Here is a 22,216-nt window from a genome sequence, read left to right as displayed (position 1 = left end):
TATGTTCCCCACAGATCACAAAACCTCTTGGCCTTATTCAGGGGGCATTGGGCCCTCACTGGGTGATGAAGTGAGCTTTGAGAATGAAGAAGAGACAGGAAACAGAGGTACTCTGCCGGTGCCCTGGCCTCTCCCCATCCCCACTCTACTGCTTGAAATAGGGGTCATGCAGATGTATCTCCACTGGTTTGCTAGATTTGGAGGAAGAGTAAAGTGCCCTGGATTTCTGCAGCAATGTTCTTCTCTTCTTAGGGCCTTCCTACCCTCTGGATTTTGTGGGGGAAGGCTACTGTAACCCTGTGCATAGCTCCAAAGAAGGGATGAGAATTGAGCAGGAAGCCACAGTATTATGGAGATGGAAGGGGCAGGCTTTGAGGAGTCAGCTCCTCCGTTTCCTGGATTCCAAGTTTTTGCTGTACTACTTGGCTCTGACCCTGCTTAGTTTCCAGGACACCTGACGTCAGGCCTATCCCTAATGGAACAAAACATTAAAAGATGGAAGCCCTTTGATGTTGCAAAATGAAAGGAGGGCGGAGGTATGCCAGAGACCGGCATGGGGACGAGAGAGAAAGGAACGAAATGAACACTTGCCTCAAGACGGGGCTGCTATCGCTCCCTTTGTAGGATCCCGAGTTGCTGCTACTAGGAGATGAGGGGCCATAGTTTGGGTGTGCGTTTACCGGACTCAGCTGATTCCTGGCCAGCATGGACAGAAGGTCTTTCTCGCGAGACGGTGGGCTGACGCCGCATTTGTAAGATGAGGCGGCGCTGTTTCTCCCGTGGGAACCACGGCTGTGAAGGACAATCAAAAATACAGGCTCTGAGTGGGCTGGATGCTCACACCCCACTGCTCTGTCTGACCGTAAACGCTAATGTCAACCGGATCCATCTAGTGAGCTGCAGCAGCCGGGAGCGTTAGGGGGAATGGCAAAGTCATATGGCTCTTCGCGAGCTCCGGGATGAAGCATTTTGGAATTCAGAGGCATCACTTCCTGGTCCTCCTCTCCTGGACACAAATTGGTTTCTGCCTTTTCTGTTGAGAGAGGTTATGCCCATTCACTCTGGGCTTGCTTTCTGGTTGTGGTCTTACACTCCTGGTTGTTGCATGTCTGGAAAGCAGGGCGTCCCCTGCTCCCAAAGCTGCATGTGCCTCTGGGAATGGCCACCCACACCCCTGGACTTGTGCAGGTCCCTCCATCTTCCCATCTGCCCCTGGAATCCTGAGGCAGTGGATTCCCGTCCACCCTTGATCCCATGGGACTGGGTCAAGACAGCTGACGACCACACACAGCCAGGCTCGGGCTGGATTTGGATGCCTCTTTGGCCCCTGGGCAACCACCCTCTGGGGAGGGGCAAGGGTACGTGGTGGTGAGAGAACCCAGGCCTGAAAGGAGTTCAAGCCAAACCAGACGTGACCGGGATTCCCGTCTGGGGATGCTGCTGGAACTATGACTCCGGCCGCAGCCATGTTTGACCTGGCCCCGTTCAGGCCTGAGTAACCTCAGAGCCATATTCCGAGCTCGGCTTGGGATTGGGCAGGGCTCTTCCTCCAGGTATTGAGGTATGCAAGCGGGCCTGTCTGTCCCCCTGTCGCTCCCTGGGAGAGCCACCCCTCACCCCGCCTGCCACATGTGTCCTTCTGCACCAACTTCTCCATTTAAATCCCAGCTTTTCACTCTAGCCATTGGGCTAGAGTATTTGCTGAGCACCCAGAAACTAGCCTATCAGGGAGTGCTCCCTTCGGGGCAACACCAATGGCACCTGTTCAGAGGGCTTTTTCTCCACACTTTTCGGACCCTGGAGCTGTCACTGTCACATTTTGGAAACCTTCCCTGTCCTTCCGCTGAAGCTGTTCTGTGACACTTTGGGCAACTGATTCTAAGCTCTTTCCCAGCAGGAAAAGTACCAGCCGGCTAAAAATAAAAGCTTCTATTCATTCCACTCTACCTGCCGGAAACCCAAAGCTGAGTGTGCCTCCATTTCAACTGTCCAAACTCACTTTCTCCCTCTTCTGAGGCCGGATAGAGCACAGGCTATTGGATGGCTGCATTTCAGATCAGCATTCTAACCCTGGGACTGGCCTTTCTTTCCTCGCTTCCCTGCTGCGAGGGTGACACAAGTCAAACTCAGGGCTGAAGACCAGGGGCAAGGAGAAGACTCCTTTTGTCAGAACAGCAAGCGGGCATTCCTGGGGGCAGGGCAAAGGAGAGAAAGTGCAGTGAGCAGCCATGAGCAGATGTTATCAGAGTGGGAGGGGGTGGGCTGTTAAACTGAGGCAAACTCTTTCCCTCCTCCGCTTAGCCTGTACCTGGAACTTGAGGTGGGTTCTTGGTCCTCTTCCAACTTGCTCTGCGAGTGCGCCCAGGGGGGAGGGAAGCCACTGGAGAAGATGCACGTGAACCACAGGCATTAACGCCGCGCACATAGCCGGGGCAGGAGGGAAGGTGGGAGAGGCCAAGTGAGGCTACTGGCAGGGCCGGGGCACCAGTGGCACGCCCGGCCCAAGCCAAGGCTGAAGCGAGCCAAGGTCAGCTGTTGCCGCCAAATCCGGAATCAAGGTCCGGTTTGTTCTGGCTTTTTTTAACCCAACCTCCTGCTGACCAATCAGTCATATTTATTGAGTACTTCCTGTGTGTAGAGCACTACACTAAGCCCTTGGGAGAATACGGTATAGCAGAGCTGGTAGACACATTCCCTGCCCATACTAGCCCAGCTCCTGACCTCACATTCTGGGGTCAGGTTGGTAGCTTGTGCCCTGACCGGTTAGGAAAGAAGAAAACAGGGCGCTTCCGTATTATTCTTCCTGCTCCCGTTTTATTCCTTTTTACTGAACAGAATTGTCTGAGGCATGGTTGCACATCCTAGGGATTGTGTAGAAGGTTGGTTATACAGGGGCAGAGTACTGAAATGCGGGAAGTAGCAAATGCCCTGGGCTTGTCTGGTAAGGGCTACCAAACCAATCCAAATTTTCTGCATCTACCTGCTTTACTCCAAATTAACATAACTCAAATAGCACCGCCAAGGCCAAAGGCTTCACCTCTGCCAGGCAATGGTGCTGGGCTGGAGTGGGGCGGGGAGTGGCAGTTTGGGACTGGTCCATAGGTATTGTGGCAAGACTCTGCGAGGCAGGAAGGGAAATCTCAGCTGAGGGCACAGGTACTGGCTCACTGGGTATACATGTAGAACCCCATCGTTCTATAGTGAGGACATCTTTGATGCCAGGATGAGTGGGCTGTCGCTGTTTAGAAAAAGAGTGGGTACCACAGGGCTGCTGGTAGGGATGGAAGGTTCAACCAGGCTCATCTATCTCTTCTGCCCTGCTTCCAGGGGCCCATCCCGGGTTTGGCTCTTTCCTGCCAGAGTCCCTCCCCATCCGAAATGCCCTAGGAGGAGGGAAGGATGGAGCTCTTCACGGCCATACACCCTACTTTGGGCCCAGGATTGCAGCATTGAGCTCAAAAGAGTCCTGGTTTGCAATGGTGGATGTCACTGGGTTTCCTACCCTTCGTCTCGACTCATCCTTAACTGATCCCGGCCACGCAAAACCACAGCTCAGAGTTATTTCTAAGAAAGTGTCTGAACAGCGTCAAGGTTTTACCTGCTGATCAAAGAATCTAGACGCATCTTGCTCATGAAAGGTGGTGATCAAATGCTCGGCCCTTGAGCGTCAGGCTGCTGAGCCACTGACTGAATGAACCAAGTGGTGCTACCCGATCTTTCCAAACTCTCTGTGGCTTCTGCTCCCCGCAGGGGGTGGGGAACGGGGTGTGCTGTTGGTTTTGAGTGGTCCCCGTCTCCCTGCAGCCAGCAGGTTGAGCACATAGAGGCTTTACTGGCTGCACGACCTGGAGCGGGATGCCGGAAGTCTTTCCCTTCCTCGACCGCCACCTCTGCACCACCCTTCACCCTCCCCGTCCCCAGCCCTGAATGAGAGTCCCATGTTCCGCTAGAGAAACCTGGGAAATGACAACCTGGGGTTACCTCGGGCCCCGCTCACCTGACCAGGCCCTCTCCTTCAACCCCTACACCAGTAGGATAAGGGAGAAAGAGCCTTGCCTGCAGCCAAACACTAACAAGAAATTCTCCCTTAGCTGGAACAATTCTCTGGAAAATTCAGCTGGATCCTGGCCCACAGGAAACTGGGAAATCTATGGCCCTGCACCCCCTGCCCTGCTAATTTGGGCAGAGAGCCCAAGGGACAGCACCAGGAGCCTCCCTGCTCTACTTGGCAGTAGCAGCCTGACCTCCGAGTTTGTCCACAAACACGAGTTCCCCAAAACGGAATGGAGATTATTGCTCATCCCTCGGGGGGCTGCTGCTAGCTTTCCCTGCAGACTTTGGGCACCGGCTAATTTAGCCGTCTGCTTTCTGGTTAATTGATCGGACCAGCTGCAAATCAGTCTGCGCTGGGTCCTTCCCTCTGATTCCCCCCTCACCCCAACGAGATTTAGATTCTATCACTCAGGGGCCGAGGCCCAGCCAACAAAACCCCAAGGGCATCTTGCTCTTCTGTCCTGCGGCCTGCCGGCTCCCGGAGCAGATTTTGTTCTGAACGGTAATCCCATCCACTTGGGACCTCCGTCTTTCTCTCTCCACTTGGTGGGAAACTGGGCACACAATTTCCATTCGGTTTCTGTATATGTTGCCAATTTGTACTTCCCAAGCGCTTAGTACAGTAGCACATAGTAAGCGCTCAATAAATACGATTGATGATGATGATGACGGGGAGTGGCGTGGATTTCACCACATCTGGACCAGAGCCCAGGTGGTCAAATTGCAGGCCGTCAGTACAGGGCACTGCAAGCTATCCCTGATTTTCTAAAACCCACTGAAACCACCAAGAGAGATCCCAGCTGCCCCCAAATAAAACTAGAAAAGAATAAATTCCCAGCAGCCTTATGGAGACCAGAGCCACAGGTGAGGAAACAATCCGATCAGGGCCCTTATTTTCCCTGAGCAGGCAGGGGACAGGGCTTACTTGCGAGAGAAGGAGGGTCGCTTGCTACCGGCCGCTGACATATGGACTTCAGGAGCGGAAATACTGCCAGTGCTGCTTGAGGAGCTGAAGTCAGCTTCACTCCCTGGAAAACAAGAGGAAAGATGAAAATATCGAGGGTCCGAAACCTGGGCCTTCCTCCCATCGGAGCAGGTTTTTCCAAAGCAACAGTTCCCCTGCGGTGGCCTGAAAACATGCAATCCCTCTGGCGTCCCTTCCCTGGGTTTCCAGCCTCTGGCAACGCACAGGCAAGTGGCAAGCGTCCAACATCTCTGAGCCGTTCACTGTGTTCCACCAGACAGGCAATTCAGGGAACGCACGCAAGGGATTTCATAAGTGGGGCGGAAAAGCCGACAGCTCAACTGCCACAAAACCGTGTCGGATATTTCAGCAGACTAGTCACCAAACTGGTGGAGAATTCCCCTTGGAATGCAGAAACATCTCAACACACCAGCACCCGTGATGCCCTCAGCCTTACACCCAAAGGAAAAGTATTTGACTTGCCTGCAGAACAGTAGTTTCCCCAGCTTACCTGGGAGCTATTTTAGGCAGGAAGGAGGCTTCACTGCCCTATGGTCAGGCGCACTGGATCTTCAGATTCCCCTGAAGGGTTTAAAGCAACCCAGGGACACAGCTCGCTTCCAGACAGAACTGAGGGAGGCTTCACAGCACAGGAGCGATCTGATTACTGACTTTTGGTGACCGGTAGCTGCCTCTTTTGGGTTCAATTCTTTAAAGGAAAACTGCACCCATTAGCTCAGGTCCGGGTGGGAGACTTTCTCTCACACTGCCACTGATCCAGGAAAAGGTGCTCAAGCTTGAAGAACTGTTTTTTTGGAAAGTTGTAGTAGATTTAAAAAAAAAAATCACAACAAACCCTCCTCCCGCCCCCAAACATGGTGCTAAACTTGTAGCAATTCTACACTGGAAGAAATTCCCATTAAAGAAGAAGAGGCTGCTCCTTTGGATTAAGGCTGTAGAAGCAGTATGACGACAGTGGGGAAAGCACAACCCTAGGAGTCCCAGGACCTAAGTTCTAATTCTACCTCCACCACAAGTCTGCTGTGTTACCTTGGCAAGTCACTTCACTTCTCTGTGCCTCAGTTACTTCATCTATAAAATGGGGCCTAAGACTATGAATCCATGTGGGATATAGACTATGTCCAACTTGAGTAGCTTTATCTCAGAGCTTAGTATAGTGCTTAATACCATAAAAAAACCCAAAACTATTTTGAGTCAAAATTTAAATAGGGCATACTAGTGACAGAAAACCAAAACTGGATCAAAGCAGACTTTCTCCTGAGTTTCCCCGGTGGGGTCTATGACAGTAGGGACTCCCTCCCCAACCACCACACCCTCCCCAGCAATGAGCTGGCAGAGACAAGAGGGAAGAAACCTCCTCCTCCTCCTTCAATGCTTGTCTAATGAGACAAGTAAGTGTAGGGGGCAAGCTGGTAGAGACAGGGAGACAGCAATGCCCACAGGACACCCCTTGACTTTTAAGTACTTAAAGAGCAGGGGGGTCCACTGGCCAGAACAACTATTAAGGCTATGAAATTAGCGGGAGATTTGATTTAATTAGACACATTCTAAAAACCCCACTCAACAGACCTTGTAAAACAAAAATGCAGCCATTACAATCAAACCAATCATACGGCCATGAAAAATGTGGAATCGATGGGAATCAACAGATTCTGATCATTCTCGTGCTCCCTGATGGGGCCCAGGCTTCAGATTCCCATCCGGGTAGTTTCATAACAATAATAATAATAATAATGGCATTTATTAAGCGCTTACTATGTGCAAAGCACTGTTCTAAGCACTGGGGGAGATACAAGGTGATCAGATTGTCCCACGGGGGGCTCACGGTCTTCATCCCCATTTTACAGATGAGGGAACTGAGACCCAGAGAAGTTGCCCAAAGTCACACAGCTGACAAGTGGCGGAGCTGGGATTTGAACCCATGACCTCTGACTCCAAAGCCCGTGCTCTTCCCATTGAGCCACGCTGCTTCTCAGCAGCCATGCTGCTTCTCAGTTTCATGCCATAAATGTTTCCCACTACATCAGCTGGATCTGTTCCACAGCTGAACACACTGCTAACTCCTCCTTCACTCAAGCCGTAGGTTTCCCATGGACACAGATCATGTCTACCAACTCTGCTGCATTGTACTTTCCCAAGCACTTCATTCAGTGCACTGTATACAATGTGCTAATAAATATCACTGATTGATACATTCATTCGTAGGTATTCCCTGAGTGCCTGATGGGTGCCGAGCACTGCATTTACTGAGGATCTACAAGATGTAGAGCAATGTTATGCATTTTAGGACAAGAGCAGTAAAAGACCTGGTTCCCTGCCCTTGAGGAGCTAGAAGAAGCACAAGCTTTTTGACCCTGTCAAAATAAACCCCACACCACTCAAGTTCTTGCTTGGTGGAAGTGACCCACAAGCTTACCTGGGTCTGGCCCTCTTTCCACAGACCAAGGGGATTAAGAGCAAGGAAAGGTACTAGGTTTTGACAGAATGCTTATTTAAAGTTCTTCAGGAAGGAGAGAGGGCCCATTTGCATTATGGTGGCCAAGCACAGACATTTAAGGAACAGCTTGGAATGGAAGAGTAAAATTACAGTTCCGCATGCTGAAAGGATTTTGGCTTCCAAACAGATTCGGTAGACAGGCTCTTTGCTGGCGAGGTTCCTGAATGCAATTGGAGAAAAGTAATTCCAAGGAGTAGGTTTTTAACAGCAAACCTTACACTACATCTCCACTGAATGCTGGGCTTCTCTGACTCACTTTTAGAGGAAATTTGGGGATAAGATCAGAGTGTTCTGTGAAAGAACATTGACATCATTAAGATGAAAACATACGGAGGACTGAGAGGGAAGGAGGGCCTCTTGCTTACATATAACACTTGTATCTCTGCTACAAGACAAATAGATCAAAGGAAGCGCCTCCTTGATAGAATTCGCTTTTTTTCCACTATTCGTCACAGGCATGGGCAGCATTCATGTGCCCGTGAGCTTCTCTCTGTTACACTGTAAGCTTCTTGAAGGCAGAGACCATGTCTTTTATTTCTATGGTTTTCTCTCAGAACCCCATCATACTACTTCCAGTGGACAGATTAGTATCAAGGCCCCACAAAGTGAGGGTTGGAGAGGGGAAGGGAAGTAATTTGGGGATGCTCTGATTCAGCAGAGGGTTGGTACAACTCCAAGAGGTTGAGGTTTTGCTTTGCTCATGCTTCAGACCCTCGCAAGCTTACAGTCTGCTCAGCTGGGCTTGGCTGGGTGGCAGTGTACTTCCGACTAAGCTCCATTAGATTTGTACCAAAAAACAGATTCGCTTGTATCCACCACAGCACTTAGTTCGGTGCCTGGTACACAGTAAGGGCTTAACAAATACTACAATTATTATTATTATCTCAGCACAGTCAGTCGATGTTGCAGTAGTCCCTATTGTATTTCTCTTCCTTAATGCTGTGATCCTTGGTGGTTTTCATTCCCATTGGCACCTCAAGTTCAACATATCTAAAATGGAACTTCTCATCTTCCCTCCCAAATTCAAAATGAGAAGCAACATGGCCTAGTGGAAAAAACACAAGCTTGGAAGTCAGAAGGACCTGGGTACTAATTCCATTCCACCACTTGCCTGCTGCGTAACCTTGGGCAAGCCACAACTTCTCTGTGCCTCGGTTACCTCATCTGTAAAATGAGGATTAAGACTGTGAGCCCCCTGTGGACTGTGCCCAACTTGATTAGCTTGTATCTACCTCAGCGCTTAGTACAGTGCCTGGCACACAGCAAGTGCTTAACAACTACCATTAAAAAAAATCCTCTTCTCCCCAACTTTCCCATCACTGATGACACCACCACCATCCTCTCTTTCTCTCAAGGCTGCAACCTTGGCATTATCCTTGACACCTCTCTCTCTCTCTCTTTCAATCTCCATATTCAGTCAGGTATCAAATCCTGTCAGTTCTACATCAACAACTCCAGAATCCACATCTTCCTCTCCATTCAAACCAACACCCCGGTGGTCAAAACACTTCTCTTATCTGGCCTTGACTATTGCATTAGTTTCTCCCTTCTCCAGTCAATACTTCACTCTGCTGCTGAGATCATCTTTCCAAAAGTTAGCTCTGTGCACAGCTCCCCAGTCCTCAAAGACCTCCAATGGTTGCCAATACCTTTCTGTATCAAACAAAAACTCAAAATTTTAAGGCAATCAACCAACTTTCTCTTCACTACTAACCACCACTTCTCTCCCACTACAATCCATTAGGCTCTGCTATAATCTCTTGTTTGCACCATTGCTCTCCCCATCTTCAAAGCCCTTCTAAAATCATATTTCCTCCAGGGGAGTTTCCCTGATTTCTCTTTCAAAGTTCCAACCTATTTCCATCCCTGATCTCTCCCTCTCTTTCCCCCTACTTTCAGGATATCCCGTCGACACCTCAAACCTAACCTGACCAAAACAGAACTCCTTATCTTCCCACCCAAACCCTGCCGTCCCTGGGACTTTATCATTGTAGACAGTACCATCATCCTCCCATCCCATCTCACAAGCCCGCAACCTTGGTGTTACCTTCGACTCATCTCTCTCATTCAATCCACATATTCAATATTCAACCTTCACCATACCTCTCCGCCCAAACTACTACCATATTAATCCAAACACTTATCCTTTATTACATCAGCCTCCTTGCTGACCTCCCTATCTCCTGTCTCTCCCCTTTACAGTCCACACTTAACTCTGCTGCCTAGATCATTTTTCTATAAAAAAATTCAGTTCTTGTTTCCTCACTCTTCAAAAACCTCCATGGTTGCCAATCTACCTCCGTATCAAAGGGAAACTCCTTACCATTGGCTTTTAAGCACTAAATTACCTTGCCCCCTTCTACTTTACTCCTCTACTCTGATCTCATCTATTTCACCACCAACCCCTCGCCCATGTCCTGCCTTTGGACTGGAACACCCTCCCTTTTCATATCCGATAATCACTCTCCCCACCTTCAAAGCCACATCTCCTCCAAGAGTCCTTCCCTGACTATACCCTCATTTCCTCTTCTCCCACTTCCTTCTGCATCTCCCGTGCATTTGGATTTGTGCTCTTTATTCACCCCTCTAGCCCCACAGCACTTATGTTCATATCAATAATTTATATTAATGTCTGTCTCCCCTTCTAGACTGTAAGTTCACTGTGGGCAGGGAACATGCCTTTGAACTCTGTTATACTATACTTTCCCAAGCACTTAATATAGTGCTCTGCAAAGAGTAAGTGCTCAGTTAATACAACTGACTGATTGATAACCGCCACTTCAACATTTCGCCATCACCTAAGCACTGGAGAACTTACATCCCTGAAACACCTGTGTACCTATCTGTAAACTTTGTTGCCTCCCCCTACATGTAATTTATTTTAGTGTCTGCCTCCCTATTAGACTGTATGGTCCTTTTTTATGGCATCTATAAAGTGCTTACTATGTGCCAGGCACTGTACAAAGCGCTGGGATAGATAAAAGGTAATCAGGTTGGACATACTCCATGTCCCCTATGTTCCTTGAGGAAAAGGATTATGTCTAACTCTGTTTATCAGTACTCCATAGAGTGCTCTGCATGCATTAAACATGCTCAACTAATACTACTAGTATTGATGGGTTAATTGAATGATGTCACTCTCTCTGCATAGCACCTATGCTACCACAATAATACTCACTGGAAGATGGTAGGAGAGTAGGGTGAAGGTCTTCTAGACTGTGAGCCCACTGTTGGGTAGGGACTGTCTCTATATGTTGCCAACTTGTACTTCCCAAGCGCTTAGTACAGTGCTCTGCACACAGTAAGCGCTCAATAAATACGATTGACTGATTGACTGAAGGTGAGGTGGTTAACTCTTCAAGGCATAGAGCAGCACCTGACGCATTATGGGTTGCAACTGGCCATAGGGGAGTACAGCTTAGGGACAAGTTATTTTTCAATCTTTCTGATTTCAACTTTTTTTTTGCAAAAGATTGAGAACATGAAATTTTGATTATAATTCTCTCAAGATAAGCAGTGCTGCCCAGTGGAAAGAGCACAGGTCTGGCAGTCAGAGGACCTGGGTTCTAATCTCGGCTCTGCCACTTGTCTGCTGTGACCTTAGGCAAGTCACTTAGCTTCTCTGTGCCTCAGTTACCTCATCTTTAAAATGGGGATTAAAACTGTGAGCCCCATGTGGGACACGGACTGTGTCCAACCTGGTTAGCTTGCCTCTACCCCAGCAATTAGTACTGTGCCTGGCACATAATAAGCCAATTAAAAAATTGGTCTCTGACTTTAAGGTAAAAGTAAAAAGTCTAAGAGGAAGGGATAAATCTGCTTTTCTCTTTGGGAGGTTAATTGGTAAATATTATTTTGCTCTCTGGGAAAAGATATTAATAGAAAAATGTGTTCTAGTATCATGTTATATTCAATTAATTAATATTGTATATATAATCTCATATTCCATTTATATGCTACTCTCAGGGCTACAACACTTTGAAGAATATTTTGCACCCTATCTCCCAGCCAACAAGTTGGGACTGAGAGATGTTTTTGTCATGATCTGCTAATGATCTGTATGTGTCTTGAAAGAGAGATTAACAATCCTGTGTCTTCTATTAATAAAAATATTAAAAATTCAGATGCTCTGATTGGTCAATAACACGACTTTGCGAAAGACTACATAATCAATCAATCAATGGTATATATTGAGCAATTACTGTGTGCACAGCACTGTACTAAACTTGGAGAGTACAATAAAACAAAGTTGGAAGAGATATGCTCCCTACCCTCAACAAGCTTATGTTCTAGAGAGTATAATTATAATAATAATGCATTTATTAAGTGCTTACTATGTGCAAAGCACTGTTCTAAGTGCTGGGGGGCTACAAGGTGATCAGGTTGTCCCACGTGGGGCTCACAGTCTTAATCCCCATTTTACAGATGAGGGAATGGAGGCACAGAGAAGTTAAGTGACTTGCCCAAAGTCACACAGCTGACAACTGGCAGAGCCAGAATATGAACCCATGACCACTGACTCCAAAGTCTGTGCTCTTTCCACCAAGCCACGCTGCTTTCTAAAAGAGTATGTACCATCATGTACATAACCATAATTTATTTATATTAATGTCTGTTTTCCTTTCTAGACTGTTACTCATTGTGGGGAGCGTGTTTGTTATACTGTACTATCCTAGGCACTTAGCAAAGTTCTCTGCACACAATAAGCACCCAATAAATGAGATTGACTGTCTAGCCTCTAAACTCATTATAGACATGGAATGTGACTGCTATTTCTGTTGTATTGGACTCTCCCAAGCACTTAGTACAGTGCTCTACTCATGGTGTGCACTCAATAAATACCATCGATTATAACTCCTGGAGTTAGGAATTAGAGAAATCAGCCCTAATGTCAAGAGAAGAGCTCACCTCCTCCAGGAGGCCTTCCCAGACTGAGCCCCTTCCTTCCTCTCCCCCTCGTCCCCCTCTCCATCCCCCCCATCTTACCTCCTTCCCTTCCCCACAGCACCTGTATATATGTATATGTGTTTGCACATATTTATTACTCTATTTATTTATTTATTTTACTTGTACATATCTATCCTATTTATTTTATTTCGTTAGTATGTTTGGTTTTGTTCTCTGTCTCCCCCCTTTTAGACTGTGAGCCCACTGTTGGGTAGGGACTGTCTCTATATGTTGCCACTTTGTACTTCCCAAGCGCTTAGTACAGTGCTCTGCACATAGTAAGCACTCAATAAATACGATTGATGATGATGATGATGATGATGATGAGAAGGGCCTAATGTCCACAGAACGCAGGATGCCAAAGCCACGAATCAATGGTATTTATTGAGCACATTCTGTGTGCAGAGCATTGTATTAAGCCTTTGGAGAATACAATACAACAGCGTTGGTAAACTCATTTCCTAGCCACAAGGAAATTCCCACAGTCTAGGTGGGAATTTACTTTAATACAAGTAAATTCTGAATATGTATATAAGAGTACCTACACTGTAGACTGGAAGCTTGTTGAGGGCAGGGAATGTGCCTCTACCAACTCTCTTCCATTGTACTCTCCCAAGTGCTTAGTGTAGTACTCTCCACACAGGCAGTGCTCAATACATACCACCAGTTGATTGAATGATAAGTACTGTGGGGCTTCTTCAAATGACAAGGCTGAGATGTAAGAAATGAGACAGTTTGCTTCCTTCATCATCATCATCATCAATTGTATTTATTGAGCGCTTACTGTGTGCAGAGCACCGTACTAAGCACTTGGGAAGTACAAATTGGCAACATATAGAGACAGTCCCTACCCAACAGTGGGCTCACAGTCTAAAAGGGGGAGACAAAACCAAACATACTAACAAAATAAAATAAATAGAATAGATATGTACAAGTAAAATAAATAAATAAATAGAGTAATAAATATGTACAAACATGTATACATATATACAGGCGCTGTGGGGAAGGGAAGGAGGTAAGATGGGGGGATGGAGAGGGGGACGAGGGGGAGAGAAAGGAAGGGGCTCAGTCTGGGAAGGCCTCCTGCTCAGTCTGGGAAGGCCTTGTATTACTTCCTTCGGCCTGAGCAGGGGGAGCAGTTTTGCCTATTGGAAAAACCATGGGCCTGGGAGTTAGAGGACCTGAGTTCTAATTCTGGCTTCGCCCCTTGCCTGCTGGGTGACCACAGTCAAGTCACGTAACTTGTCGATGGCTCAGTTCCCTCATCTGTAAATTGGGGATTCAAAATCGGTTCTCCCTTTAACTTAGATTGTAAGTCCCATGTGGGACATGGGCTCTGTCTAACCTGATTGTCTGTCTCCCCCTTCTAGACTGTGAGCCCCTCGTTGGGTAGGGACCGTCTCTATATGTTGCCAACTTGTACTTCCCAAGTGCTTAGTACAGTGCTCTGCACACAGTAAGCACTCAATAAATACAACTGAAGGAATGAATGAACTCGTAGTTACCCCAGCGCTTAGAACAGTCCTTGACACAAAATAAGCAAAATAAGCATTTATCAAGTACAATAATTATAATTATAAGCATACTATTGCCAACCCTTCAGGCATTTCCGATACCAGGTAAATACCAGGGTCATGTAGCTGAATTCCTTTCCTCAGCAGCATTTGGCTGGCTGTCAAACACTCACACCTAAATGTTATGGGCTTGTACATTCATTCATTCATTGAATCATATTTATTGAGCACTTACTGTGTGCGGAGCACTGTACTAAGCACTTGGAAAGTACACTTCAGCAACAAACAATAAGCGCTTAGTACATTGCTCTGCACATAGTAAGCGTTCAATAAATACGATTGATTGAAATAGCAAAAATCCCTGCCCATAACAGACTCACAGTCTAGAAGATAATCTAAAATTGCTAATTGCACATCGTAACATACCTCTGAAAAAGTGGCTTCTCCATGTATATATTTCAAATCTAACACTGAATCCTCAGTTTATTTCTTTAATAATCTCTGCAAATGCAATCCGGCTGTGTCACAATGCCAGCAGCCCTTGAGCAACCTTATCATCCTCCTGCTTTGATTATGTGATATGTAGCTCCCTATCAGTTAATATAATCAGAGATGGTTAGGATTCAGTGCAAGTTTAGTTTTATTTTCTGAGGTTCAGAAAGTCTAATTGTGGCCTTCTGCAAAATCTGGAACCAATTCAGTAGATTTTAAATCAGGCAACCGAGCCATTTAGCATACTTTTCAAGCAACAAAATACATGAATATTTATATAATTAGGTCCACCTTAGTTTTAATAAATTAATTATGACTTACCTGTAGTACAGAGCAGAAAATTAAATGAGCAGCAACTGTCCCAAATACAATTCAACAAAAGGTTCACAAAATGGCTGTGAGAAACCACATCCACATTCTGGATAACAATTTGCAAGCAGCCTTTTTTTTCCCTGAGAGGATAAAAGTATTGCATTGAAAAACGTCTCCCAAAAGCGAATGAGTTGCTTGATTAATTATAAGGATGATTCTAACACAATTTTCATTTTTTAAACAGGTACTGAGCTGATCTCTCAATCTTCACAATGGAAAGTGAATGGGTAGAGTCATCTTTAGCGGAACTGAAGAAACGACAATTACTAACGGATTATCAAATTGGAGATTTGCTGCGTATTTGGGCATGGCCCACGAGACTGGCCTCAATCAATGAGTGGTATTCATTTTTTTTTTTAATGGTATTAACACTTACTATGTGTTAGACACTATTCTATGCACTGGGGTAGATACAAGGTAAGCTGGCTGGACAGAGTCCATTTCCGACATGGGACTCACAGTCTTAATCACTATTTTACAGCTGATGTAACTGAAGCACAGAGATAAGTGAAGTGATTTTCCCAAGGTCACACAGCAGACAAGTGGCAGGGGGAGGACTAGAACCCAGGTCCTTCTGACTTCCAAGCCCATGCTCCATCCACTAGGCCATGCTGAGCACTTGTACTAAAACCTCTCACGCTCCACTTCCCCTCATCCACCCACATGTCCTCCCGGGTAAACGGGGCACACTGGTGGGCACGCTATGTGCCAACCCCACATCACCCGTGCACTTACTACGTTGTTAAGCACTTACTATGTTTCAATGCACTGTTCTAAGTGCCAGGATAGATTATTTCCCAGAGACGGCACACTACAATAAAACCTTGTCAGTGCCCCCTAAAAATACCTCTTTCAACAAATGGCACCAAACTACATCCTGAAAATAAGTATATTTGCCCAATCTCAGTCTATGGAAAGTAATCAAGGGAGAAAGCTTTGGAGAAATGGCAAAACTTAATGGGGTGAGATTTAATTCAGATTTACATTAGAGGGAGCAAACTTCAGAAAAAGGGGAAATGCCATCTGCTAGAGTGCCGCGTGGGAAAATGTCAGGAAAATAGCAACACGGAGCCGTGCACTGGATGGTGGGTGACAGTAATTACGAGATAGCAGAGAACACGTTCAACATAAGCTGACATGCCAGGTGATTATGAAAAAGGCCCATAATCCATTAAAGTACATACACTGGACCAATATGAATAGGGCAGGAGAGCAATAATGCTTCTTTGTAGACTCTTGAATAGACCATTTGGAGCACAGGTGGCAATCTGATGAATGTTGCTGGGTGATAGGCAAATATAGAGTCAAAAGTGGTAAATCAGGAAGGTTGCACCATCATCTTGTTCAGCCCAAACTGCCCTTCTAGCAATAAAACAATTTGTGAACTTCCTAACTCAGAAAGGAAAACAGACTTCTTTTTTTTCCAAAGAAAAGCAACGTGACTCACTGATTGTTCAGTCCTGGTTTTTGTCACGGATTAAAGGTACTGAAATACAGCCAGCAGTTTCACAACATAATGATGCTTCAGTTCAGACTTCAACAGAGCCTCGTGCCTGAAATACTCCAAGTACTGATTGGTCAGCTAGGACCTTGATATTTTGGACTAAAATCATTAGGATGTTATAATACTAGTAATAGTGAACTTACTATATGCCAAGCATTGTTCTAAGTGCTGGGTTAGATACAAGATAACGGGTAGACACAGTCCCTGCCCTGATATAAAAACTCTATTTGGCCTTCAGGATTCTCCATTGGCCCCACACATTTGTTGGTGTTGAATTTATTCTTTCCTCTCCATTTTCATCTCTTTTTATGGAATGCCTTCATCAGAGTGATCTGCTTGTCTCAAATTTATTCAGAGAAATAACAGCAGATCCACACACACAGGGCTACCGGGTGACATTTCATGGATTCTGCCTGTGCCCTGATTACCAGGTGCTTTGAGTCCTGAGCCATCCTTTAAGAGCTATTTTTGCAACCAGGACTGCTTTCACATTTCAGCACATGAGAGCCAAAAAGCAGCGGGCAGTAAATATTCTTACAGGTAGCTCATTTTTGTGATGAAACTGTTCTCCTTCGTGCCCCCTTACTAGATGGAAAGTAGGCCAATGGCCATCTGCACCCTTGGCTCAAGAAGTCCGTACCTCCTCGCGTCCATCTCCACCTGCTGGGATTCCAGCTTCTGCCTGGAGACCCCGAGCGTGTGGACAGGGGGTGAAAAGGCTCAGATGCTGCCAATAATCACCTAGTAGCCCCTCCGCAGGGACCATGGAAGTGATGCACCCCCCCCCCACCAGTCCCCCATGCCCCCCAGCCATTTGAGATGGGCTCCCAGACTTCATCATCCACCGTTTCTGATAAGACCTGAGAGTTTCCAGTGAGGGTTAGTAAGACCCCAAACAGACCTGTGAGCTCTTTGAAGCCTCTCCCTCCCAGTCCTCTTTTTTATGGTATTTGTTAAGTGCTTACCAGGTGCCAGGCACTGTATTAAGCACTGGGACAGAAATGAGCTAATCAGGTTAGAAACAGTCCTTGTCCCAAATGGGGCTCACAGTCTTAATCCCCATTTTACAGATGAGGCAACTGAAGCACAGATAAGTGAGGTGACTGGCCCTAGATCACACAGCAGGCAAGTGGTGGAGCTGGGATTAGAACCCTTTTGACTCTCAGGCCTGGGCTCTATCCATTATGCCATGCTGCTTCTCAGTCCTCGTTCATCCCCTGCCACTAAAATCCTTGCCCTCATTTGCCCTTCATCTCAAAATGAAAAAGTTGGCCCTTCTGAACAGAACATTTGCGGAGGCCTGGAAGTTTGTGGTGGGATCCACCGCAGATTCAGAAATGCCACCTTGTCTGTTGGACACAATCCTCATTAGCCTTGAGTTGTTGGGTTTTTTTTTTGCATTCAGCATGCCCTAGGTCAAAGAGAGATGTCTCTACCAAAAATTATCAAAGAACACACTTTTCCCTCAATGTGGTCCTAGGGTGAGTGTCTTCCCTTTTCCTCTAAACACAGATTTTGATCAAAAAAAAACTATGCCAAAACCCAGAAGCAGGATATTAAACTCTCTTTATAATAGAAAATGTGGTATTTAATGCTTCCCAAGTGCCGAACACTGTCATTAGCACTGTGTTAAGCCAAACACAATCCCTATCCCACGTGGGCCTGACAGTCTAAGGTGGAGGGGGAACAGCTACTGACTCTCCATTTTACAAACGAGGAAACTGAGGCACAGAGCAATTAAGTGACTTTCCCAAGGTCACACAACAGGTAACTGGAACAGCTGGTTTGGAACCCAGGTCCTCTGACTCCCAGGCATGTGTCCTTTCCATTTTTTCTACACTTTGTCTCTTAGTTCATCTTGCAGCACCATTGGGAGGGACCTCGGAGAGAGAACATCCATTTCCCTTGGGCACTGTCAACTTTCAGAGAGAAAGGGGAAATTTTTATTTGTCCAACAACTCCCGATGCCCAAAAATCTCAAGAGTAAATCAAGCCACCTACTACTGTGGGATGATACAATCTCTCATTAGCTTCTCCAAATCTTCCCCACCCCAAATCCACACGACAACACAAAGGCATGCCAAGCAAACAACACAAAACTGACACCTGATTGGTCGAATTATGCAAGACTAATGACACCATTAATTTACAGCACATGGGTTTAGGGCCATAACACCACAAGGGACACATTACTTTAAGTCTCAGAAGAATAAAGAGGTCATGCCGATTGGGGGATAACTTACAAAGAAGGTGGCTGAGGCCCTTGAACGACACCTTGATAAAGGTGTTTCCTTCTAATTGGATGATCCGACCAGTATTCCCCACCTGGAAGTCTGCTCAGCAACATGCATTTACCCCCATCTGCATTCAGCACATCCACAGAGAAATTCATTCCAAGTTTCCAACCTCTAGAGGATGCAATCAAACCACAACTCACAAATGTTTTTCCTCCAAGACGAGTTGGTGCTGCCTCTGTTGCTATTCCTCCCTGGGACAGCAGATGGGAAGAGCAGAAGATGCCAGGAAAGAGAAATGGAAAATGGAAATGAAGTGGAACCAAAAAAAAAAAAAAGACTTAGCTGCAAAATATAAACTAGGTCAGCTCTTCACGCACTTTTAAATCAACACCAGTCCTTACATATGGCCTTGTTTCATGTTTTGCTTGGCTACGATGTCACACTGGATCGGAACAAAGGAAAATGGGGAGAGGCCCCATAAAATAGAGACATTTTGCACAGACCCATCAAAGGAGGAAATATTTTTGGAGAAAAGAAGGTTAAGTTTAGCCTAAAATTGAGCTGTCCCTCTCCCAGAGACCCCATAAATCATATGTTTTGGGGCTTTGACCTCTGGTTCCTTTTTATCCACCACCTTGGTATAAGTTCCCAGGACCCGCAAGATCTTTTCACTGTGGAGGTGTGTTCCTCTGTCAGTGTGCAGTTTGGTTCCCAAACTGCAGGTGATAGAGTTAAGGGGATCAGAAGGGAAGACTTGATAAATCTTTCTCCAGGTTCCCAGGGTTGAAGGTAGGAGAAGAGAGAGCAAAAAGAGGAAGTGGTCACTTTAGTGGTTCTCGGACATCACAATCCCACTCCTGTGATGAGTAGGGCTGCCTCATCTTCCACCCTGCTTTCAGTAAATTGGGCTCGAGGTAGCCCATCCCATAATTACAACCAGCTCCGCTAAAGCAGGTGGGTAAGCCAAACTGACATTTAGAGCCAACTGGATCATTCAGTCACTTGTATCTACATTCATTTACTTTGGAAATGTTAGACACCCCTTAACAATATCCCTTTAAGCAGTGAGATGATCACATTTCATACCAACATATTAGAAATGTAAACCCCAGTATTTTAAACAATGCTGTTTATTATGCCAGGCTGAGTGGAATGATCACAAATTCAATTCAAAAAATACCAAGCGAATATCTTCAGCAACAGTAGTTGAGTTTCTACCGTGTGAGGTGTAATGTACTAGCCACTGGGAAGCACTTTTCAGAAGATGAAAAATTACCTGTTCTCCCTCCTACTTAGACCATGAACCCTATGTAGGACTGTATCCAATCTGATTTTCTTGTTTTGCCCCCCACCGCCTAGTGCTTACCACAAAATAAGCATTGATACCACTGTTATTATAACTATTACTTAAAGGCACGGTCCTTGTCCTTGAGAAGCTTCAAAATCTATCTAATGGGAGAAAAAAAACAGGTAAGCAGATCATACACACACACACACAAAGGGGTACAGTGCTCTGCACACAGTAAGCACTCAATAAATATGATTGAATGAATGGGTAAGGGATCAGCATGGCCTAGTGGAAAGAGCACAAGCCTGGGAGTCAGAAGGACCTGAGGTCTACTCCCGGCTCCACCACCTGTCTGCTGTGTGACCTTGGGCAAGTCACTTAACTTTTCTGTGCCTCAGTTACCTCATCTATAAAATGGGGATCATGACTGTGTGCCTCATGTGGGACATGGACTGTATGTCTGACCTGATTATCTTGTATCTACCCCAGCGCTTAGAACAGTGTCTGGCACGTAGTAAGCACTTAACAAGTTGGGTAGGGACTGTCTCTATATGTTGCCAATTTGTACTTCCCAAGTGCTTAGTACAGTGCTTTGCACATAGTAAGCGCTCAATAAATACGATTGATGATGATAATGATAATAATTATTGTTATTTTTCTAATGGGAGAAACAACCAAGTAGTAGATCATATACACACACACACACACACACACACACACACACACACAGAATAAAAGGGATAACGACATATCAATATTCCAATGGCTCTCCATTCAAAGATACCACCAATTTTTTTATGTGATTGCAAACAGTTTATCGGACTAACGCATCTGGTTCCTTCCACATGGTGCATCTCTAAGGATCAGCCCATACTGCACTGCTGCATTTGCTCCCACCACGGCCCGGCACCATTTTCTACACAGAGTAGGGTCACTCTGCTATTTCTTTTCATTTTCACTAACGATTTTGAATGTTTTATGCATTAACATTTTCTTAGCAGTCTAAAAAAAAACACTTTACGATGACTCATTTTTGTGTTCTACAGCATCAGCAACCGGGGCACTTACTAACTCTTGGAATAAACAACCTAAGTAGAAGTGGGAAGCGAAATGGCTTATGTTCAGGCAATAAGGAGCACTTAGTACAGTGCCCTGCACACAGTAAGCGCTCAATAAATATGACTGAATGAATGACTATATAACCTACTACAAAATCCCCAGTGGGTCTCAATCTTTCTATCCTGCCCTTCAAGCAAAACGTAAAGCTCTGGGATTTCTTTGTCTGCAAGGAGGGCAGGAAACCAAAATGAAATGTGTCCACATGATCAGAGAGAATTAAACTCATAATTAATTCGTCCCCAATCCTGTAGATGGTATCTGTTTACCTTCCTGGGTGTACAAGATGTCTCAGCTGTCCCCACAAAGGTCTCTTATTGCTCTAGGGCCTCTATTCCCCAGTGCAAACTGATTGATATGCACAAAGCTAGTTAGCAACAAGCCATATCTGTGTACACACAGCATCACAGCCGGGAGGGGAATGCAGATGTGGGGGGCCAGAAACTGCTCAATTTGGGCACGATAGCCTTTAATAGTCACTGAATTTGTAATTTTAGACAGTACTAGATTTCCAATACCAGAACTTTTTATTTACCTTTCAGATGAGGTGGTAGGCAGAATGTACAGTCAAGTGATTAAAAAATAACCTTACTGCTTTTAAAAGTTAAATATGGGGTCAAGGATATTGCACCATTCTGAATGGCACGCAAGGAAGAGTGAAAACGGATGTGTTAGGTTAAGGGCAGAACCTATCAGGAATGAATCTGATCCTGCGTTCTTGGCACATGAAGATAAGTGTATACCAGCTTGGTGTGTCAGTGTCATCGCTTGCTTAAAAGCCTCAGAGATTGTCACAGGGCTAAGACCAGAGGCTGATTTTTTTTTCTTTTGCAAAGATATAGTATGTGTATTTCCATCTCTCAGTGGAGTTTAGTTTCATAGCAGCGTACCCATAGAGACGGTCCTTTAATAATGCCTTGCATTCACAGGTCAAGGAAGAAAATCTGCCCAGCACCATAGCAACCCCAGTGAGAGTTAAAGTGAACCGAACCCAGAAACGGGACACAGCTGCTCCCAAAGGCCAGCAACATTTCACCTGAAAACACAGATTGGATTTAACAATGGTCACCGTCCATTTTATGATAAACTGAAATGGAAGAAATCAAGTGCCTCAAAGATGAACACTTTTCCAGGTACCAACTGACGTTTTTGACAGCAGCTTTTCTTCCCATCTTTCGATAATGCTGTCCAAATAATATGCACAGGTAAGA

The 22,216-nt window shown here is 45.7% G+C and overlaps 1 protein-coding gene across 8 annotated transcripts in view; it reads right to left on the bottom strand.

Annotated features, from left to right (window-relative positions):
• SYBU (syntabulin) overlaps positions 1-22,216 on the bottom strand; it is a 105,982-nt gene that overhangs the window by 7,184 nt on the left and 76,582 nt on the right. For 4 of the 8 annotated variants that reach the window (XM_038745313.1, XM_038745316.1, XM_038745312.1 and 1 more), the window contains 4 exons: positions 18,802-18,852; positions 4,979-5,081; positions 2,309-2,380; positions 592-792 (listed from right to left, as the gene is read on the bottom strand). In XM_038745313.1, coding sequence (XP_038601241.1) covers positions 592-792; positions 2,309-2,380; positions 4,979-5,081; positions 18,802-18,852 — 427 coding nt within the window. The remainder of the gene's footprint in view (positions 1-591; positions 793-2,308; positions 2,381-4,978; positions 5,082-18,801; positions 18,853-22,216) is intronic. The other 4 variants (XM_038745319.1, XM_038745320.1, XM_038745318.1 and 1 more) reach the window with 3 other exon arrangements.

Source organism: Tachyglossus aculeatus, chromosome 4, assembly GCF_015852505.1.
Source record: "Tachyglossus aculeatus isolate mTacAcu1 chromosome 4, mTacAcu1.pri, whole genome shotgun sequence".
Lineage (NCBI taxonomy): Eukaryota > Metazoa > Chordata > Mammalia > Monotremata > Tachyglossidae > Tachyglossus > Tachyglossus aculeatus.
This window is presented reverse-complemented; position numbering and strand designations above follow the sequence as displayed.